Below are 21,713 nucleotides of genomic sequence, written 5' to 3' on the forward strand. Positions count from 1 at the left end.
CCCTCTGGGTCTTAGGCTGCCACATTAATACGCCCTTGTGGGCCCATAATGGCGCCGCTTGTAAAGTCACTTAAGGTGGTGTTAGTTTTTAAGGCCCGACACCTTATCACCTGAGTTTGTTTGTCCCCACATTTAGACTACTTCCCCAACCTGCTTAGGCTCTGAAATCACACTCTAAGCCAATCTAATCCCCACCTGAGTGAAGAAGCCTACCTCTGCCCAACCTAATGACTTTAGGTCTGAATTGTTTGGAAACTAGTAGGAGAGGTTAAGATGAAGGGAAAAGGGGAGTAATATGATAAAGGGAAACAGGGGTGGGGAGGGTGTAGTGAGGCAAGGTGTGTAAAAAGGTGTTACTATAGTAGGCCTGAGATTGCTACCTTTAGAAAGGCCTTCTTACAAAATTGGCCTTTGGCTGGAGTATGGGATTTCAGGGGGGTTCTCACCATTCCTGGATAAGAATGGTTAACTGTGCCTAAACTACCTGAGCAAACAATGTGCCTTATGATGCACATCTCTTTTCCTCTGGCAGTCTGGAAATTTGGTACACGCTAGGCAAAGGGTGCCTATGTTACCAGTTCTCATTAAAAAACTTCAGCATGAATCTCTAATGAGCTTCCCTGACAGACATTTCACGTGTGTTGTCACGACTGAACCCTAACTAGGATAAATCCAGCGAAATCCATGCCTAGACACATTATAATCAAACTGCTGAAAACTAAAGACAAAGTCTTCAAAGCAACCAGAGAAAAATGACAAATTACCTATAGGGAAACAATTGATTTGAATGCCTGCAGATTCCTTTTCAGAAACCATGGTGCATCAGACCTGCTCTAAAAGAATTGATAAATGACATTTTTCAGTCAAAAGAGAAATGACATAAGAATGAAACTTGTGACATCAGGAATGAAGAGAGAGAAACAAATGGTAAATATCTGCGTAAATATTATAGACTATTCTTTTCCTTATAATATGTTTGATGGCTGAAAAAATTATAACATTGTTTGACAGGGTTTATAATGTATGTAAATGTAATACATAAGACAACAAGAAATATGGTGGAGGGTAAAGGGTGATAAAGTTCTTATATGCCAAATGAGCAGTAAAATGATTTTAAGTAAAAAATGAAAAGTTAAGTATATATTTCATAATTCCTAGAGCAACCACTAAGCACATTATATAAAGAGATATAGTCAAAATCACAATAGATAAATTAAAATGGAATAATACTAAATAATGTCCAAGTAACTCAAAAGAAAGCAGGAAAGGGGAAACAAAGGATGTAGAGAATCTGGCACTCTAGTCCACCGCTGACAGGAATGGAAAATGCTTTTGGAAAACTGTCAGTCTCTTAAAAAGTGAAACATATATGCTGGCCAGTTAACTCAGTAGAGTGTGGTGCTGATAACACCAAGATCAAGGGTTAAGATTCGTACTGGCCAGCCACCAAAAAAAAAAAACCAAAAAAAACCCCCAAAAGTAAAACATATATAGTTGTTCCACTGCTAGGTATTAACCTATGAGAAATAAAAGAATTATGTCCATACAAACACTCATGCATGAATTTTCATAGTGGCTTTACATATAATATCCAAACACTGGAAACAACTCTGATGTCCATCAACAAGTGAGTTGATAAACAATTGTGGTATATCCACAAAATGGAATACTCCACAGCAATAAAAAGGAATCAATACACACAACAACATTGAGAAATTTCAAAATAATCATGCTGAGTAAAAGACAGACAAAAAAATGATTCTATTTATATAAAATTCTGAATAAGCAAACTATAATGACCTAATGCAGATCACTGGTTTCTAGAGCAGGAAGAGGGTAAAGCAGAGAAAGGAGGGAAAGAGAGAAGGATTACAAAGTGTCATGACAAAATTTTTAGGCTTATGGATGTTTGTTCTCTTGATTATGGTGATAAATTGTATATGATAATTTAATGTGCTGTTTATTGTATTTCAATTATACCTCTATAAAGTTGTAAACATTTTTTTTTTTTTTTTTGCTGTTTTTTCGTGACCGGCACTCAGCCAGTGAGTGCACCGGTCAGTCCTATATAGGATCCGAACCCGTGGCGGGAGCGTCGCCGCGCTGCCAGCGCAGCACTCTACCAAGTGCGCCACGGGCTCGGCCCAAGTTGTAAACATTTTTAAAAGGGTGTGAATTGTGAACATTGCATATCAGTGTTCATGCTATTGCCTTTAATTACTGACAAGGAAGAACATCTTCTTTGAATAAAATGAGAGTATACGGTTATTTAGTTAAGCAAAAACATCACTTAATGAGGGAAATATTTAAAAGTTAAAAACTTTTGGTCACTGTGTGCCTGTTATTCAGTTCACACACAGACTGCAAAGCAGGTAGGTTTGTTATCTCTATACCCCTGAAATAAACCCACATAAAATTTTACAAAAATAGGTAATTAAAGGCGGGAATTGGCCAACAAAATGAAAGTGCACCAAAGAAATGAAAAGTGATAATGCTGGAAGTGAAACTCAAATCGAACTCAAATTATGCTCAGTAAAAGAGACAAAAAAATAAAATGTAAATGGAGTTAAAGAAAAAGTAGGTGACTGTGGGAATGTTGAACTGCTGCTATTTGAGAAAAAGTCTAGATATGCAAAATGAGGAAATCAATGAAGGTGAACGCATTGACATAAAAATGAGGAAAAGTAGTTGTGATGAAAGGCTGAAGATGTCTCAGAGGGAGTGACAGTGGCAAAAACCTTCACATTAAAGGAGCTCTCAGAGATAATTCACAACATTGAAAATATAAAGGATAAAATGTTGGTATCTGATCAAAACTTAGAATGGGTTATGACAATATGCCAAAGCATAGAAAAGATGCTCACCTCACACCATAAGTTATACATAAGAAAGCAAGCACTGTTCAAATTACTCTTGATGAGTTTTTTTTAAAAACAAAGAAATAACTTTAGTTCTCACTGTTTCTAATGTCTTATATTACAGTGTGCTAAATAAGTATTAGCTTTACTGATTTTTTCATTTTCCTAAACAAAAAAATTTTAACAATCACAGAATAATTGTAATTTTCCTTATTGATTATTAAGATCATTTTGCACAGGTTTCAGCTTGCACAGTTTTACGAACTTTCACTACTGTGCAAAGAGAGGACTACCTGAATATTCATCTGCCAATTGTTTAAAATAGAATTACATGTGCTGAACAGAGTGCTGTATCACCTTTTTCAAACCATACCCATATTATATGCATTCTATGATTTTTCCAGAAGTTTAAAAAATTTATTAACTTTTTCTAGTTGAGTAAAAATATAAGACATATGCAAAACAATGGAATACGGAGTCTAAGACATACATAAAGAATTGAACGTGGAATCTTTCTCAAACAATGGTTCTCAGTCTTGGCTATACACAGAATCACTGGGGGAGCTTTAAAAAATTCTAATGTCCTAGGACAATTTAACTCAGAATATCTGGGGTTGGAAATTTGGCATGAATATTTTTCTGAATATCACAGGTTATGGGACCATGCCCTTTTTCTAAGCAAAAACAACAAATGGCCTAAACGGATAAAAGGTGGTGTCCAAGGGAAGATAAGGGAGAGGAATAAGCATAGAGAGGTAAGGCATGTGCATATTTGACCTTTACAAGGATTGGCCTAAGCCTGGAAATCCCAGCCTGCTAAGCATATAAATATGATCTTTTGTGTTACAATAAATGGAACTGCCTGACAGAACCCTCGCTGCGTGTGTATGTGTATGTGTTTGTTCCCTATCTGGGAGAGCAGTGGCATGCTCACCCATCTCTTGGAATCTCTTTTCACCCCACGTCCTGGGGCAATCCCTTTGGCCTCAACCCTCTAGGGAAAGGAAAAATCTGTTGGGGTCCCGCGCGGCTGCCGGAGATGCCCAACAACTGGTGCCCCGTGTGAGGACAGCGCCTCATACCACTTTCACCTTTTCCTTTCCACGGGGATGACCAAAAACACCGCAAGACCCTGAAAGACGGATGATGAAGAGGCCCTGACCTACAGTGCGGAGCTTCAGAAAGAAGGACAACTTTCAAGAGAAATCTGCTATCGGGGTGAGTACCAACGGCCTCAAGGTCATATCTTTCCTTTTACTTTTGTTTCTTTCTCTGTCTTCTCCTTTTTAGTTTTTGGCCATGGGGAATTCTCAAGAAAAACCCAGCGATCCAGCCCTTAAGGCTCTAAAGTATTTGTTAAAAAGTCGGGGGTTAGAGCTTTCAGACGCTACTGTTGCCACAACTTGGGCGGCTGTTCTATCTATAGCACCTTGGGTGCTCTTGGCTGATCTGTTCTCATATGATACCTGGGGACCATATTCAGACCCTGACTCAGAAGAGGGAAGTCCACCAGGGAGTCGAGCCACCCTTAGGCTTTTATCCTACTGTATCCGCCCTTAAACCATGTTTTAAGCCTAGCACTACAAATGACTCAGACTCCCCCCATACAGAGTGCATTTGGACAGCTTTTGCTGAGGAGCGAGCAAAGGACAATACAATTAGTGAAAAGGGTTATCAACAGCCCGAAGCAACGGTCGATGGGGCCCCTAGTGCAAAGGTCTATCCCGACCTTTCCCTTTTTGGTGATAAGGTAGATGAAAAGCAGGGTCACAAGACTCTGCTCCAAAATACCAACTGCGCTAAATTTGAAACCCCACCCCCACCTTTTTCCAAACAACCCCAAGCTTTCCCGATTTCAGCTCCTCTTTTCAGTAAACCCGAACCACTTGAAGATACATGGGGAAATCCCATAGATCAACTAAAACCTTCACTTCAAGCCTACCCTGTTAATGTTAATCCAGGGGCAACAGACCAGCCCCTTGGTATCCTTGGGAAGCCCAGGATTTAAAAGAACTAAAAAAGGCTGTTGCCGAGGATGGCCCTAATTCTCCATGGGCAGAAACTATCCTTCAGGGACTAGCCCATCATAAATTGGCTTGCGCAGGCTTAAAGGACCGATCCATGGAGAAGTGGGTTATTGCTTCCAAGGAGGTAGGGGAAGTCAACATTTTCAAGCCAGGACTTTATCCACAGCCTTGCAGGCTCAGACACAAAACTTAACTGAAGCCTTCGAGGCATTTACCGCCCTGATCCCCTCAGGAAACAATACTTCCCCACCCTTCAAGGGACAATGTTTTGGTTGTGGAAGACAAGGTCATTTTAAAAGCCAATGTCCCAAGGCTAAAGGCAAAAAACCCCCTACCACACCTTGCCCCCGATGTAAAAAAGGGTTACATTGGAAAAAGGACTGTAGGTCCAAATTTGACAAAGCCCCTGGTGGAAATAGGCCGGTCGCTTGGTACCCTTGGGAAGCTCATGACCTTAAAGAGCTGAAAAAGGCTGTCGCAGAGGATGGGCCCAATTCCCCATGGGCAGAAACCATCCTCCAGGGCTTAGCACACCAACCCTGCACGACCCAAGATTGGAAAATGCTCTGTAAGGCTGTCCTCCCCCCAAACTTGTTTATCAAGTTCTGCGCCTTCTTTGAAGAAGAGTGCCATGTGCAGGCAGAGATAAACCAAGCAGCCAATCCACCCACCCCTATCAGCTTCGGCATGCTGTCTGGAACATCAGATCAATTTAGTACTGGAATCCAACAGGCTGCTATCCCAGCCCCCTACCAGGACCAGGTTAGGGCAACAGCGTTAGCTGCATGGAAAAAGTTGGCTGAAGGGCCCAGTGAGCCCGCAATGGCCGGGGTCACCCAGCGACCCTCCGAAGACCTGCCCTCTTTCATAGTTCGGGTGGAACAGAGCATACAGAGAAAGTTTCCCCCAGGTCCTCTCTGGGACCAGTTTGTAAAAATGCTAGTGTGGGATGGCATGACTGCTGACCACAAGCTTGCCTGTGCCGGGCTCAAAGATCGTTCTATGGAAAAGCGGGTCATTGCCAGTAGAGACGTTGGAAGCTACCAACAACAAACCAGGGCCTTAACTTCCGCTCTACAAGCTCAAGCGGAAACCCTTGCAGGTGCTAGACCCAGGCTCTTAGTGTCAGGATCCCTAAGGAGAGCCCCAGCCAACCCTCCCATAGGGGTCAATGTTATGGCTGTGGGAAACAAGGTCATTTCAAAAGGGACTGTCCCAACCGGAAAAATAAAAACCTTCCCTCTACGCCGTGCCCTAGGTGTGGTAAGGGGCTTCATTGGAAGCGTGAGTGCCGGTCTAAGTTTGATAAGGACGGGAAGCCTTTAAACTAGAGGAGGGGCAATCCCCAGCCCCATCACCCCAAGGGGATACAAAGCCAGTGCCTCCATGCCCTTCCAGGCAGCCAGTACCCCAGGCTCATTGGACTATACCTATAGTTCCTGGTTTAAGACCAAAAATGAATCTTAAAATTCAAGGCAAAGAGTTCCGATGCCTTGTTGACACGAGGGCGGATCGAACAGTCCTTAGACGGGAAGAAGTCCCTTCGAGCTGGAAGTTAGTTCCAGGCCCCCAAATTTTGGCGGTAGGGGGAAAAACCCCAATGTGGGAAACCCATGAAATCCTTCCCTGGGAAGATGCTGATGGCACAAAAGGGGAAGTAAAGCCTCTCATTGCTGCCGGATTGGCGGCCAACCTGTTAGGCCAAGATGTTCTAGGCCAAGCAGATGCTTTCATTACGACTGACCATAAGGCCCTTTATGAAGATATCCTAGATGAGGACGAGTATCAGCAACAGTTTAATCTCCCCTGTTTTCCAAACTATAGGGGGGACCCCACTTTTTGGGACCTAAGAGACCATCGGCCTCTCTCCAGGGTCAAGTTCCCAGAAACTCCTCATAAACAGATGGCCGGTCACTCCCAATACTAGAGGCCACTGCTCCCCTGGAACCCCCCAATCCGTTGGGTAAATGGGCCCCCAGTTTGGGTAGAGCAGTGGCCACTTCCCGATAATAAATTGCAGGCCCTACCATTCCACTGCACCCGAATGATTGTGAAGAGTTTGCCTTTTCTATCCCCTCCGTAAACTTTCAGTGTCCCGATAGGCGGTTTGAGTGGGTGGTGCTTCCCCAAGGCATGGCTAATAGTCCCTCATTTTGCCAAATGTTGGTACTAAACGGGGGTTGCCAGCCAACTGCACACTTTAACTCATGTAAACTGGCGAGGTCTACATGCCAGGTTTCCAAATATACCTATTTCACATCTAAAAAGGACTGTACACACATGCAAGTCATGCCTTCCTTATCTGCAAGTACCCCCCTTACAACCGCCAGGGGTCAATCCTAGGGGACTCAAGCCTAATGTGCTGTGGCAAACTGATGTAACTCACTTCCCGCCTCTTGGGAAACTCAAATATGTTTTTGTGTCCGTTGACACCTACTCATACGCATGTTGGGCCACAGCACACGCAGGTGAAGCTGCCAAGCATGCAAAAAATCACCGGCTGCAGTGTTTTGCCACCTTAGGGCTGCCAGCACAAATTAAAACAGATAATGGGCCTTGTTTTTCTAGCAAAGCCTTACAAGAATTCTTAATACAATAGAACATTAAACATACTACAGGAATTCCCTATAACCCCCAAGGACAAGCCATTGTTGAACGGCATCACCAATGCCTAAAAAATCAATTATTAAAACAAAAAGAGGGAGTCACCAGCCCTCATCAGCAGTTGGGACAGGCACTCCTAACTTTAAACATCCTAAATTTTTCCAAAAATGAACCCTTCTGCCTTCCAGAAACACTGGTCATCTCAAACACCACGCCCGGAAGTCCAAGTGCGGTGGAGAGACCCCTTAACAGGCCAGCGGAGGGGCCCTGACCCATTGCTAACTATGGGTCGAGGGTTTGGTTGTGTCTTCCCCCTCAGTGAGTCAACCCCTATATGGGTCCCAGCCAAAAATCTTAAGTTCTTGCCAGACACCCAGGGTACTGAGGACCCTGAGGAGTTTATTGTTTGTATGTTTCAGACTGCATTATGAACCCTTTGTGGATGCTCCAAGTGGCCGCCCTCCTCGGGTCAACAAGGACAAGGGCCTCTGCCACCGGGGGAGGTCCCCACGAGCCAGTCAACCAAACCTGGGAGGTCATACAAGCCGCTACAGAACCGACGCGGATTGGATCTGCTGTTTCTACAACAAGGAGGGCTATGTGCCGCCCTTAAAGAAGAGTGCTGCTTCTATGCCGACCACTCTGGAGTGGTCAAAGATTCCCAAGCTAAGCTTAGAGAAGGGCTAGAAAAGTGCAACTAAAAAGAGTGAGAAGCCAATAGTAATTGGTTCCAAGGCTGGCTTTCAAGTTCCCTGTGGCTCACCACCCTGCTGTCCTCCCTGGCGTGCCCCCTAGCCATTTTCCTTGTCTTAATCATCTTGGGGCCTTACGCCATTCGCCAGGTTGTGTCCCTTATAAGGCGCAAATCTTGTAATGCTCACCCAGGTGGTAGAGGAGGTGGCCCACAATGAAAGCCCTGACAGCCCTTGGGTCAATATGGCCCTTCAAGAAATCAACACCAATCTCTAAGGCTCCGCCCCGCCCCCGCTTGGCTGGATAGTCAATGAAGGATAAGATTTCCAGACACAGCCACCAGAGGGAATGGAGGCGAGGCTGGGAAGGTTAGCCGCCTCCAGCTGCCTTATTAAAACAAAAAAGGGGGAATTGTCGGGTGACATTGCAAGCGGCGCCTTTATAGGCCCACAAGGGCGTATTAATGTGGCAGCCTAAGACGGCGCCAGGAGGAAGTAGGGTGGGGGTGTCTGCGGGAACCTTGCCTTAGCCCTTATTGGCCAAATACGTGCTTCCGCGCTGGTGAACACTGCGCGGTTGCAATAGCTAGACATTGAGACAGGATGCATGGCCTTGACCTTTAAGCTGATTGGATTATGTTAAAACCTCCCCTCCCTATCTGCCTATAAAAGCAAGTGCTTGTGTGATAATAAATGGAACTGCCCGACAGAACCCCCGCCGCGTCTGAGTGTCCTTTAACCGGGCTGTTTTTGGGGGACCGGCAGTTGTGCTCACCTCTCTTCACGGCTCTCTTCCCCCGTCTCCTTCCAAAGGGGACAGGAGGGAAAGAGGAATCCCAGGCCGTTCGCTCGCCCACCGAAAGGAACGAGGCTAAGGGCTGTTTGGGTTGGCCGGCGGCGGACCCGACACCAAAACCTCTCTGGACACTAGGAATATAGGTCCCTTTTATTTTAGGAGTTAAGAAGACAATATTATGTATCCTAGTAAGAAAAATATATAATACGATTTCAGTAGTAATAAATTGTACGAAGAAACTAAAGCAGAGTAATGAAATAGAGAACTACTGAGAGCAAAGGAGGGCAGTTTCTGATACACTTGATGGCTCCCTTCTTACACACTATCTCCCTTCAACATCCATGACACCTCAACGCTCTGGTTTTCCTTTTTACCCCTCTGGTTACTCTTTTTCAGTTCATATGCAGTCTCTTCTCTCTGGTAATAAATGTTGACGGTTCTCAGTTTTTGCCCTTGAACTGCTTCTCTTCTTACTCTACAGATATGTCTCAGTGATCTCATCTCCTTCTCATGACTTCATGTATCACCTTACATTAAAAATATCTAAATTTTTCCTGAGCAGAGAACTCCTACATGCAATGTGTTTTCTACTCTCCAAGTGAATATCTTCACAGGTTCCTTAAAATCAATATTGGCAAAATTAAAAGTAAAACTTGCTTCCCCTTTGGAAAACCCTGTCTCATAGTTTGTCACCAACATTCAACCTCCCATACAAGGTACATATCTGGGAATCATTTTTGACTCCTCCCTTTTCGTCATTCATTTATCCAGTTAATTTCTATGGCCGATTGATTCTATTCATTGGATTTTTTCAAGTCTCTTAATTATTTTCATCCCACCTGCTACCTCCCTGCTTCAGGCTTCCATTAACTCTCTCTTCAACAACCGCAACAGTTACCTAACTTGGCTCCCACTTTTGCTTTCAACTTCAATCCACTGCTCCAAGCAGAAAGCAAAATGCGAGAGCTGTCACTTTATTCTCACGTTCATATCTCTTACCCAAACACACAAGGCTCTTCCTCATCTAGCTTCTGCCTACTTCTCCAACTTCATCTCTTGTCAATGGCCCCCGACCCCAATCTCTCTGATCTAGTCCTTCTTAACTTCTGTTCAATTCCTGGCTTATGCTCCGCTTTTAACACACTGCTTGGCACACAGTAGGAACTCACTAAATATGTCGACTTAATGAGTGAACGGATCCTTGGAGGATAGTTACGCCTTGGGGGAACTTAACAAGAGGGAGAATGAGTAAAGTAAAACGAAAAAGTACCCTCATTTAGGTTTATAGTGCCTTCACCCGAGCTTACGTGCGCACGCACCCGCCTACAAGCTGTTAGCACATAAAAGGCACCCTATTTTCACAAGCTACAGAGCAAAAGAGAAAGTAAGTTTTCCTTCCACTAGTTTGGTGGGAGGAAAGTGATGAGACGGGAAAGTGTGGGGCAAGGCTAACAGCTATCGGTCCATATTCTAACTGACCTGTTGTGGAAAAAAGTAAGCTTTTCTTTACCTCCGTGTGGACGCCGCTCTTCGGAGGCGAAGAGGATCCTCCAAACCCGCTTGTCGCGCGGACAAAAACCCCAGCATCGCGTCCTCTCACACCTGCTTGAGCACTGGACGCCGCCATGACAGAGCTCAGAGGCGGGGCTGTAACAGCAGCGGCTCCCATTGGTCACGTGGTGAAACACCTGACCAATAGTGAGTACCGTTACTAGAAGGTCGCGAAGATGGAGGCAGGAAGGACTTCTCCGGCGCAGTGGGCGGGGTTGGCGGCTGCGCCGTTCCTCCTTTGGCCTCCTGGCTGCGACTCTATCGGAGAGCGCGGCGGGCAAGCATGGGTTGGTCTCGGGATTTGTTCCGCAGCTTGTGGAGAGCGCTGTCAAAGGAAGTGAGGGAGCACGTGGGCACAGACCAGCTGGGGAACAAATACTACTGTGTTCCGGAATACAAGAACTGGAGAGGTGAGTTGAGAACGAGGGCAGCGGTTGCGAGGTCAGTAAATGAGGGAAAAGTGAGAGCGTCTTGACAACTAACGCACGCTGCGACACTTAGAGTGTCACCGGAGGGGTATCCGGAGTTGGCCCCTTAACTGTGCAGTCGGGGCCCTTGCCCGGTCTGTCTCGGGGCGCCTTTCTCTGAGCGGTTTTGCGCGACGGCCTGGCCTCGCGTGTCCGCCGTCGCTGCGCCCCAGCGCCCTCCTCCCAGTCACAGAGCCACGCCGGCTCAGTTTTAGTCCTTGCCCTTAAGCGACGTAGACGGGGACAAGTCCACGGAGATCTTTTACCAAAGGGCAGGAGAGGGTCTAGGAAGTGGCTCTTCGTGCGCCTTTAGCCAGTCCCCCTTGCTACCCAGGGCTGGGTGGTGTCACTGGAAAGGTGTGTCTTCAGCTCCTTGGCCTCCTCTCTCTTGGTATTTACCTTTTTCAGTGGCAGCTTTGCTCCGGGCGCTGCCCCCATACATTGCCTCCTTCAAGACAACACCTGTTAAAAGCAGGTCTACGCGCAGTGTGGAAAAGAGTTCCCCCAAAGACTCCCTGTTTTATTTGCCAGGAGTTTGCATCCCAGGTCCCCGCTGAGCTCAGTTTAAGAAACATGGTTCTAATCGTGGTGTGTCTGTGTAGGATTCGTGCCAAGTAACGGAGTGGGTGGTTTGGGGAGTTAGGAGGCGTGCCTGTCCATTAGAATCACACCAGGTAACTAGCAGCTGTCATGACCTTTTTTGTGTTGTTCCAAACGCGATGCAGAAGATTTCAGGCTTTGGGCGAAGAAAGGCGTCCAGATAATATAATGATAATGATAGTTGAGGAATCACGGGCAAAGTAATTGTCTCCCCAAGTCCCAGTATCCTCACTTGCAAGTTAGAGATAATATTGACATGCACTAAGACCTTTCCAAAATTGTGTTCCATTCATTTCCTGCACATATAAACTGTATTCTATGATTTATCAGTCAAATTGTTTTGCCTAGCCTTTTTCTGTAGCATGTTTTAATATCTTTATCTTTTTCATTAATGTCGTTAGATTCATTAGGAAAGAGCTTTTAAACTCTGTCAGGTCAGGGAACATGTCTTTAAAAAAAAAAAAAAAAAAAAAAACAGCCCACAAAGAACCTAGTATGGTTGTTAAGTATTTCTTCACAGATTGCAAGCAAAGAGAAAGATGTTTCTTTTCCGTAATTTGTCAGTAACGTTAAAAAATATGCAAAATGTCAGATTGAGTTTTTTTTTTTTTATTGAAGTACAATTTGCATGCAGTATCAATCACCCTTCTTGGTTTTGTGGTTTTTGACAAATGCAGAGTTGTGGAACTATCATCACAATCAAGATGATAGAACAGTTGCATTACTTCAAAAATTCCTTCCCATCTTTTAGTTCATTCCCAACCCCATCCCTAGCCCTTGGCAACCACTGATGTGTTTTATGTCCCTATAATTTTGCCTTTTTAGAATATCATATAAATAAAGTTATACAGGATGTAGACTTTTGAGTTTGGTATATTCCACATAGCATAATGTAGTTGATTCATCCATGTGTCAGTAGTTCTTATTTATTACTCAATAGTATTCCATTGTATGAGTTTACCAGTTTATCTGTTCATCAGATGAAAGACATTTGGGTTGTTTCTAGTTTTTGGTGATTGTAAGGAAAGCCTTTACAAACATTCCAATATAGGATTTTGCATAAACATTAGTTTTTATTTGTCTTGGTAAATACCTAGGAATGGGATTGCTGAGTTTTGTAGTAAATGTATGTTTAACTTTATAAGATACTACCAAACTGTTTTCCAAAATGGTTGTACCATTTCGTATTCATGTCAGCAATGTATGAAAGTTCTAATTGTTTAACATTCTCACCAGCACCTGACATTGTCAGTTTTTTGTTTTCATTTTTATTTTAGCCATTCTAATAGGTATATAGTGGTATTTAATTTTCATTTGTGGTTTTAAATTTCATTTTCCTAATAACTGAAGATGTTGATAGGCTTTTCATATGCCTATATGCCATCGGTAGATCTTTAGTGAAGTATTTTTTAAACCTTCGCCCATTAAAATACATTTACATTAATTTTTTGTTGCATTTATGTTAATGGAAATACAGTATCATCGAAGGTTTAAAATTAGCAAAACCATGTCTATACCACAATAACATGAATATATTTTTACGTATTCTCAGCCATTCATTTGTATGAGTGTTCTCTTACATAATTGCATTTTTGAGTTTTACTGAGGTATAATTGATATACAAAAAATTGCCAGTTTAAAATGTATAATTTGACAAGTTTTGACATATACATCCAAGAAACCATCAACACAGTCAAGACAATTAACATATCCATTATCTATAAAAATTTTCTTGTGCCCCTTTCTAACCCTGCCTTGTGTTACCTTCTGCTTCCTGTCCCCAGACAACCACTGATATGATTTCTGACACTAGAGATCAGTTTTCATTTTTTAGAATTTTATATAGATGGAAGCATATAGCATGTATTCTTGTTTTTTTTCTGGGTTCTTCAGTCAGCATAATTATTTTGAAATTTATCTCTGCTTTTGTGTGTACCAATAGTTTATCCCTTTTTATTGCTGAGTAATATTCCATTACATGGATATACATTAATTTGTTTATCCATTCACCTGTTCATAGATATTTGTGTTCATTCTAGTTTTGGGCTATTACAGATAAGTTATGAACATTCATATATGAGTCTTAGTATGGGCATATGCTTTAATTTCTCTTGAGTAAATATCTAGAAGTAGAATGGCTAGGTCAACTTGTAGGTGTACATTTAACTTTTAAGACACTGCCAAAGTGGTGGTACCATTTATTTATTCGCACCTGCAATGTCAGAGTTCACGCATGCTAATCCTTTGTAGTCACACTCTTAGTCCATTTAGTGTTGCTGTTAAGAGAATACTTGAGGCTAGGTAATTTAGAGAGAAATTTGGCTCAGTTCTGTACGCTGGAATGTCCAAGATCATGCAGCCCATCGGTGAGGGTCTCGTGCTGCTTGAACTCATGGCCGAAAGCAGAAGAGGAAGAGGGTACATACAAAGAGACATGTAGGAGAGGCTGGGCTAGCTTATAAAAGTGCATTGCTCTTGTGGAAACTAATTCATTTCTGCAAGAGTGAAAACTCTCACCCTTGAAAGATGGCATTAATCTATCTATGAGGGCTGTGCCCCCATCATGCATACATCTCCCACTAGGCCCCATTTCCCAACACTGCTGTACTGGGAATCAAATTTCAACATGAGTTTTGGCAGGGACAAACCACATCCACACCATAGCACATGCTCTCTCCTTTCCTAATCCCTGTAACTACTGATTTGTTCTGTCATAGTTTTGTCTTTTTGAGAACGTCACATACACAGAATCATACTATGTGTAACCTTTTAAAACCAGCTTCTTCCATTCAGCATAGTACCTCTGAGATTTATTGCATCTATAAGCAGTTCCTTTTTATTTCTGACTAGTATTCCATATCATGGATGTACCACAGTTTGTCTGTGTACCCATTGAAGGACATTTGGGTTGCTTCCAGTTTTTTGTTATTATGAATAAAGCTGCAGAAACGTTCATGTATGGGTTTTGTGTGAACATAAGTTTTTATTTCCCATGAGTATATAATCAGGAGTGCAAGTGTTGGATCACAGCAGCTCCAGCTTACTCTGTAAAATGATTGTAAAAATACCTACCTAGTCTCACAAGATATTTTTGCTACTCAAGAGCGACAGATGGGATAATGTAGCATTTAAGAGAATGGGATTTAATGTGAAAGTCAATTTGAGTTAATTTTTAGAGACCTTTTACATGGTTCTTTGATTTTTTAAAAAATTAATTTGTAGTTTTCAGCTTAGAGGTCGTGCATGTATTTTGGTACCTTTATTCTGAAGTATATTATGTTGTGTTATTATAAATGATGCTTTTTTTAAAAAAAAAATCTTAATTTTCAGCTTTTCATTGCTAGTATATAGAAATACAATTGATTTTTTTTTTAATGCCACACATGTATCCTGCAACCTATTTTACTCATTTATTAGTTCTCATAGCTTTTCGCAGATCCTTTTGGCATTTTGTGTATGTAATTATGTCAACTATGGAGACAGTCTTGACAGTCTTGTTTTTTTCCATTCCTACTCGTTGCCATTTATTTCCTTGTCTTGGCTGGTTGCAGTGGAGAAGACCTCTATAATAATGTTGAGTAAGAGTGAGTAGGTATCTTTGCCTTGTTCACTGTCTTAGGAGGAAAGCATTTGGTCTTTCACTGTTAACTATGATGTTATCTATAAGTTTTTTTAGATGCCCTTTATAAGGTTAACAAAGTTCCCTACTTACTATTCCTGCTTTGTTGGAAGTTTTTTTCATGAATGGATGTTGAGTTTTGTTAAATGCTTGCTTAAGTTTTGTCAAATGTTGCTTGTTTTTTTTTTTAATCTGTTGAGGTGATCATATGTTGAATTATATTGACTTTTTAAAAATTAATAGACTTTATTTTTTAGTGTAGTATTAGGTTTACAGAAAAATTGACTAGAAACTACCCAGATATTCCCTCCTCTTTCCCCATCCCATTTACTCCCATTGTTAATATCTTGCATTAGTGTTCCCTCCCTATCTCTCTCCCACCAAACCCATCGACCACTGATCTTTTTACTGTCTCCATAGTTTTGCCTTTTCCAGAATGTTATGTAGTTGGAATTATATAGTATGTAACCTTTTCAGATTGGCTTCTTTCCCTTAGTAATATGCACTTAAGTTTTCTCCATGTGTTTTTTGTGGTATAATACCTCATTTCTTATTATTGCTCAATAGTATTCCATAGTATGGTTGAACCAGTTTGTCCATTTGCCTATTGAAGGACATCTTAGTAGCTTCCAAGTTCTGGCAATTATGAATAAAGCTGCTGTAAATATTCAGGTACAGTTTTTGTGTGGATGTAAGTTTTAAACTCATTTAGCATTGATTGTTGAATGTTTTGAATGTTGCATTGTGGGATAAATTTGAATTGGTCATGATGCATTATCCGTTTTATAGGTGCTGGATTTGATGTGCTAACATTTTGTTGAGTAATTTTGAGTTTTTGTCCTTCAGGATCTTGATCTGTAATTTTCTTGTAATGTCTTTCTGGGTTTATTTATCAGGGTAATGCTGGCCTCAAAGAGTGAGTTGGATTGTGTTCCCCTTTCTTGAATTCTCTGGAAGAGTTTGTGAAGAATTTGTATTATTTCTTAAATGTTTGGTGTAAACCACCTGTGAAGCCATCTGGTCTTGGATTTTTCTTTGTCAGAAGGATTTTTAACTACAAATTCAATATCTTCAACAGATATAAGACTCCTCAGGCTGTCTAATTTCTCTTGAGTGAACTTTGATAGTTTGTGTTTTTTGAGGAGTTCACCCTTTTTATTCTAACATGTTGATTTATGGTCATAAAGTTATTTATAATATCTCTAAATTATCTCTTTTTTTTTTGGCAGTTGGCTGGTAAGGGGATCTAAACCCTTGACCTTGTCTTCTTTATCCTTTTAGTGTTTGTAGGATTTGTAGCAGTATCCTCTCTTTCAGTTTTGAAATTGACAATTTGTCGTGGCTGCTTTTTTTTTTTTTTTTTTTTTTCTTTGTCCATCTGATGAATGCTTTTGTTCATTTTTCTGATCTTTTCGAAGAATTAGCTTTGGGTTTCATTGATTTTTCTCAACAAGTTTTTTTTTCATTGTTTTTAATTTTATTGCTTTCTGCTTACATCTTTGTTGCCTTCTGCTTTCATTTTGTTTTATTTTTTCTTATTTTTAGTTAATGTGGATGCTGAGGTCATAATTTGAGCTGTTTTTTCTTTTTTAATATAAGTTTCAACACTGTAAATTTTTTATAAACACTGTTTTGGCCACATTTCACAAATTTTGTATCTTTGAAGATTTTTTTATATAATTAAAATATTTCCTAATTTATTTTCTGTTTGACCCATGTGTTATTTAGAAGTATGTTCTTTAATTTCCCAGTGTTTGGAGATTTCTAGATACCTTTCTGTTATTGATTTCTAGTTTAATTGTACTATGGTCAGAGAACATATTTTGTATGATTTAATTTATTTTAAATTTACTGTAACTTATTTTATGGCCTAGAGTATGATCTGGTAAATGTTCTCTGTGTGCTTGGGAAAAAGTAGGTTTTGCACTTTCGGGTTGCATATTCTGTAAATATATTAGCTCAAGCTGGTTGATAGAATTGTTCAAATTTTCTATATTTATGCTGATTTTTTCCTGTATACTTGTTCTATCAATTATTGAGAGAAGGATTTTATAGTCTCTGACTATAATTGTACATTTGTCTTTTTCTCCTTTCAGTTCTATCAGTTTTTGCTTCATGTATTTTCAATCCCTTTTGTTAGTTTCTTGCACATTTATGATTGACACATAGCATAAAAATTACCCAAATTAAAACTCAGGGAAAAAATACTGGAAGAAAAAAAAGCTCATCAGCAAGTTGTACAGATACCATCAAGTGGCCTAGTATATGTGTAACTAGAGACCATGAAAGGGGTAAGTTATTTTGGAGACCAAAAATATTTGAAGAAATAATGGCCAAAAATATTCCAAATTTGATTAAAACTATGGATTCACAGACCCAAAAACATCAACAAATTTCACATGAAAGAAACATTTAGAAAACCACACCACAACACATTTATGTTCAAATTGCTGAAAATCATCAGAAGAGAGAATCTTTGTTTTTAATGTAACCTAATGCTATGCATAATGTATTTATGAATATATTAAAGTGCATTAATACATTGAACAAAAATATGTTTTGGCTTTAATAGTAAAACTTTTTTCAGACTTAGGATAAAATTATTTGGGATAGTCTTGCAGACTTTGTACATGCAATATTGAGAGCAACCGAAGGAATTTATCCTTTCCCTGAAAATGAGGAATGCACACACCAAAATATAAAGGTTGTTTTTCTAAATCATTATTTCTAGTGATATACATTAGAACTGTTTTACTAGAGGATTGTCTATGGTGCTTTGAATGCCAGCCATGCCTTTTAGAGATGGTAACTGGAGTTCCACCTTTACAGCTCAGCATGCATAGAGCCAAATCCATGTCTTTGTTCCCAAATCGTTAGCTAGAGTATAGCCAAAGACCTATTACATGGCTGGGCATGACAATTCTGCCCAATATAGGTATTCCGTACTGGTTGTGATAGGCCAAACATAGTCAAATCTTTTGTGTTGGAATTTTGACTTATAGATACATTACATAGAGAAGGAGAATATGAGAATAGTTAGGGATCAATAGATATCTATTTCCAAGGAGTCAGAGTGGCAGCCGTTTTAAAGACCTGTTAAACCACCTAAGTACTGTTGTGTCCTGAATCACATTCTAGTTTTCTGTTAGACCTGGTTTTGCAGCTGTCCTCTCTTCTTTTATACTTATAGTTCTCCCTGGTTACCTGAAGTAACCTGAGTGTAACTGTTCCTTGCAATCTGAGACTCGCTAACATACATATTATATACATAGATTATATTATAAATTGAGAAAATTTTAGGTCTCTGAAAATATAACTTTTTCCTCACATCTGTTCATTTTGCCTTTTAAAATCGTTCCTATTAAATATCAAAGATTTACCAAAGAATATTTGTGTAACATGTGTAAAGTATGAAGAATCACAGTATAATGAACCCTTATGTTACCACCACAGTTTAGGGAAAAAAGAACGTGATCACTGCCTTTGAAATCCACTGTATATTCCTCTTTATACTATACCTTTCTCTCCCTGTTTAGAGGTAATTAGTATCATGAATCTTGTACTTATCATTCTCTTTTCTTTATAGTTCTTACACATTTTTTTATCCCTAAATGATTTGTTTAGTCATGCATATTTTGAACTCACCTGAATGGAATCATATTGTATATATTGTTTTTTTACTTTCTTTTTTTCTTTTTTATTGAAACTTAATTGACTATATATATCTGTGGGGTACAGCGTTGACCACCAATACCTGTGTGCAGTATATGATGCTCAAATCAGGATGATCAGTATATTCAACATTATATGATGTAAACATTTTTTGTGGCCCTTTATCAATTTCTTGCTAAATTGACTTGCTTTTTTGCCCCGTTTATTATGTCCCTAAGATTCTTTCATATTATAATTCATTCATTTTTCATTGCTATATGATACTCCACTATATAAATAATACCGCAATTTATTTATCCCTTCAACTGTTAACAGGTGATTTCTCCCCTGATTTTTGCTGCTACTAATAGTTCTATAAATATTCTGGCCTCTGGGAGACTTACATAAGAATGTTTATAGAAATACTGTTAGTAAAAGCAAGGAAAAACAGTAGTATCTGCACATATTTAGAGCATACCTAAAAATGAATTTGTGCGTCAAAAGATATGTTTTTCTTTAACTTTATTATAATACCAAATTGTTTTCCAAAGTGCTTATGTCAATTTATACTTAAATCAGTTTGATATTTTGAATTTATGTGCTCTTTGTTGTGAGAAAAATCAGATCTTTATTGATGATGTAGGAGAAATTAATCTCTTATATGTTGCTGTCTAATACCTCTGGGTGCCTTGGTTCTTACATAATTGAATCCAGAGGCACAGATACGTTGTGCTCTGTAAGTACTGATATACATTTCCTAAGCATTCCACTATAAATCAAGGGGAAAATGCGTTTAGTTTGTTTTAAAGCAAGTTCTCCCAAAATAAGTCATCTAACTTTCCTATTTCATTAATATAAAAGGTGATTTTTAGAAGTCTTTTTGAATTTTCTTTGAATTGCATAAATTGTTGAACATTTAACACCATCAATAAAAAGGGTAAAGAACTCTTTAGAGAAAATTACTTTTTCCTTTAGTTCAGTTAATTAGTGTGGTATCAATTATCAAAGAACTACTATGTTTTCCACATAGGATATTATTTAATGAGAAAAGATATTGTTATATAATTTAAAGTAAATCTCTTAAGTATTGTCCAGTCTGATGAATTTAAGTATGGGATTGTATGTTGAAATTTTAACCTTTTTTAAAAAAAGCATATTGACATTTCAAGGTAAAAAGATTATGAATAGGGTGTGTAGTTGGTATTTTTAATAACAAAGTATTATTAATAAACATATTTTTGTTGAAACTTGTTTTATGGTAGATTAAGGAATAGATTCCTCAAATAAACTTTGTCTGTAAAATACGTTTGTTATTGCACCCTTCTTATTTGCAATATCTCTGAATTTTTATCCAGCTGATCCAGTTTATCTTAGGTTTCAAAAGGTAGCTCTCTTCCTTTCCAAGATAAATCCTTATTACCTGATTCTGACTAGAAGTTGTTTGAGGTTTGTTTTATCATTTTTAACTTCTTTTTTTGCTCATTGATTAAACATCTGCACCCAGGTAAAACTAACAAGTTTATTTTAACTGAAGAACTTTTAAAATTAATTTGCTGATGGACATTATGAATGTCCAAATTTGGGAGGAGGATGAATACTGTACAGAAGTTGCAAAAACACTGGTTTAGAGTGTTGTTTGGTTCTAGACACCACACTTTAAGAGAGATGGTTGAAAATCTAGTGTGTCCAGAGAGGGGTAGTTTTGATGATGCAGATTTCTGGAAATTGTAAGTATTACTTGTGAATCTTGAGGAAATTTACCCTGTGAAGAGAAGACTTAGGAGGAGCTTCAAATATGTGAAAGATTGTTGTATAGAAAATGATTAGACTCATCTGTCTAGGTCTTTAAGTCAGAACTTGGATCAGGGGGTACATATTCAGCTTTTTATAAGAAACATTTTTCAGCCTATTAGAGCAATGCTAGAAAAAGAAGAGAGTGCTTTGTGTTTGATTATTACTGGGAGAATTTAGAGAGATAGGTGGTTGGAAACATTTAATCAGCACCTTGAATGACAAATATGATTTCCGAGAGAATGGTACAAGAGTACTCTTGGTCAGGGCTATGAAGGGATAGGAAATGCCACACATACTGGAAGATAGTCCGATGTCGGTTTACTTCAGTTAGAAGAACAAGAGAAAACTGTTTTACTAAAGGAACAGACAAGGTCAGATTATAAAAGGCCTTAGATATTATAGGTTTGAAGTTTACTTCATTCTGTAAATAGGAGGTAGACATTGAAAGCTTTTCAACAGAGAAAAGCTTGTGACTGATGAGAGCTATTAGAGAGATGACTCTGGGGCCCTGTGAAAGATGAGCTAGAGGGGAGATGAGGGTGACTAAAATACACTGTTACATGCCAGCATTGCTAGATTTACCATGATACTAGAAAGAGATCCCATTGGACTGTAGTGATGGGAATGGAAAGAAAAAATTAACATTAAAGAAAAGAGATAGCTACATTCAATTAATTTTTAATGTGTTATTAAGAGTTGCATCTAGTCTGTTACTTTTCATAATACTCAGCTTCAGTTGGTGCTTCTAATCAGTTAGGGAGCAAGGCAGGGATAGCAGTGGACATTAGGTAACAGTTATGTCTTATTTTAGAATCCAGTACAAATGTTTTATTAAACATGATAGATTTATTTTTGGAATACATTTTTAAAAACTATATAATCTTCTTTACATAGTGAATTGTTTGCAGTAGACTACTAGCAGTGATTTAAAAACCATTCGTATTTTAATAATTATTAAATAATCCTTTTATTCAAGTTTAACATTTTGTTAAAACATCTAACATTCTAACAGAATTTTTAGATTTTTTTTCTCGTTTCTAAACTGCTTTTTTGG

General features: G+C 39.5%; 2 protein-coding genes across 5 annotated transcripts in view; one reads left to right on the forward strand and one right to left on the reverse strand.

Annotated features, from left to right (window-relative positions):
- ERCC8 (ERCC excision repair 8, CSA ubiquitin ligase complex subunit) overlaps positions 1-10,569 on the reverse strand; it is a 47,427-nt gene extending 36,858 nt beyond the window's left edge. For both annotated transcript variants that reach the window (XM_063087280.1, XM_063087281.1), the window contains exon 1: positions 10,488-10,569. In XM_063087280.1, coding sequence (XP_062943350.1) covers positions 10,488-10,564 — 77 coding nt within the window. In that variant the 5' untranslated portion in view covers positions 10,565-10,569. The remainder of the gene's footprint in view (positions 1-10,487) is intronic.
- A 216-nt stretch (positions 10,570-10,785) lies between these two features.
- Positions 10,786-21,713, forward strand: part of NDUFAF2 (NADH:ubiquinone oxidoreductase complex assembly factor 2) — a 175,037-nt gene continuing 164,109 nt past the window's right edge. For 2 of the 3 annotated variants that reach the window (XM_063086403.1, XM_063086407.1), the window contains exon 1: positions 10,786-10,938. In XM_063086403.1, the coding sequence (XP_062942473.1) occupies positions 10,812-10,938 (127 nt within the window). In that variant the 5' untranslated portion in view covers positions 10,786-10,811. The remainder of the gene's footprint in view (positions 10,939-21,713) is intronic. The other variant, XM_063086406.1, reaches the window with a different exon arrangement.

The sequence above is a fragment of the Cynocephalus volans genome, chromosome 2 (assembly GCF_027409185.1).
Source record: "Cynocephalus volans isolate mCynVol1 chromosome 2, mCynVol1.pri, whole genome shotgun sequence".
Lineage (NCBI taxonomy): Eukaryota > Metazoa > Chordata > Mammalia > Dermoptera > Cynocephalidae > Cynocephalus > Cynocephalus volans.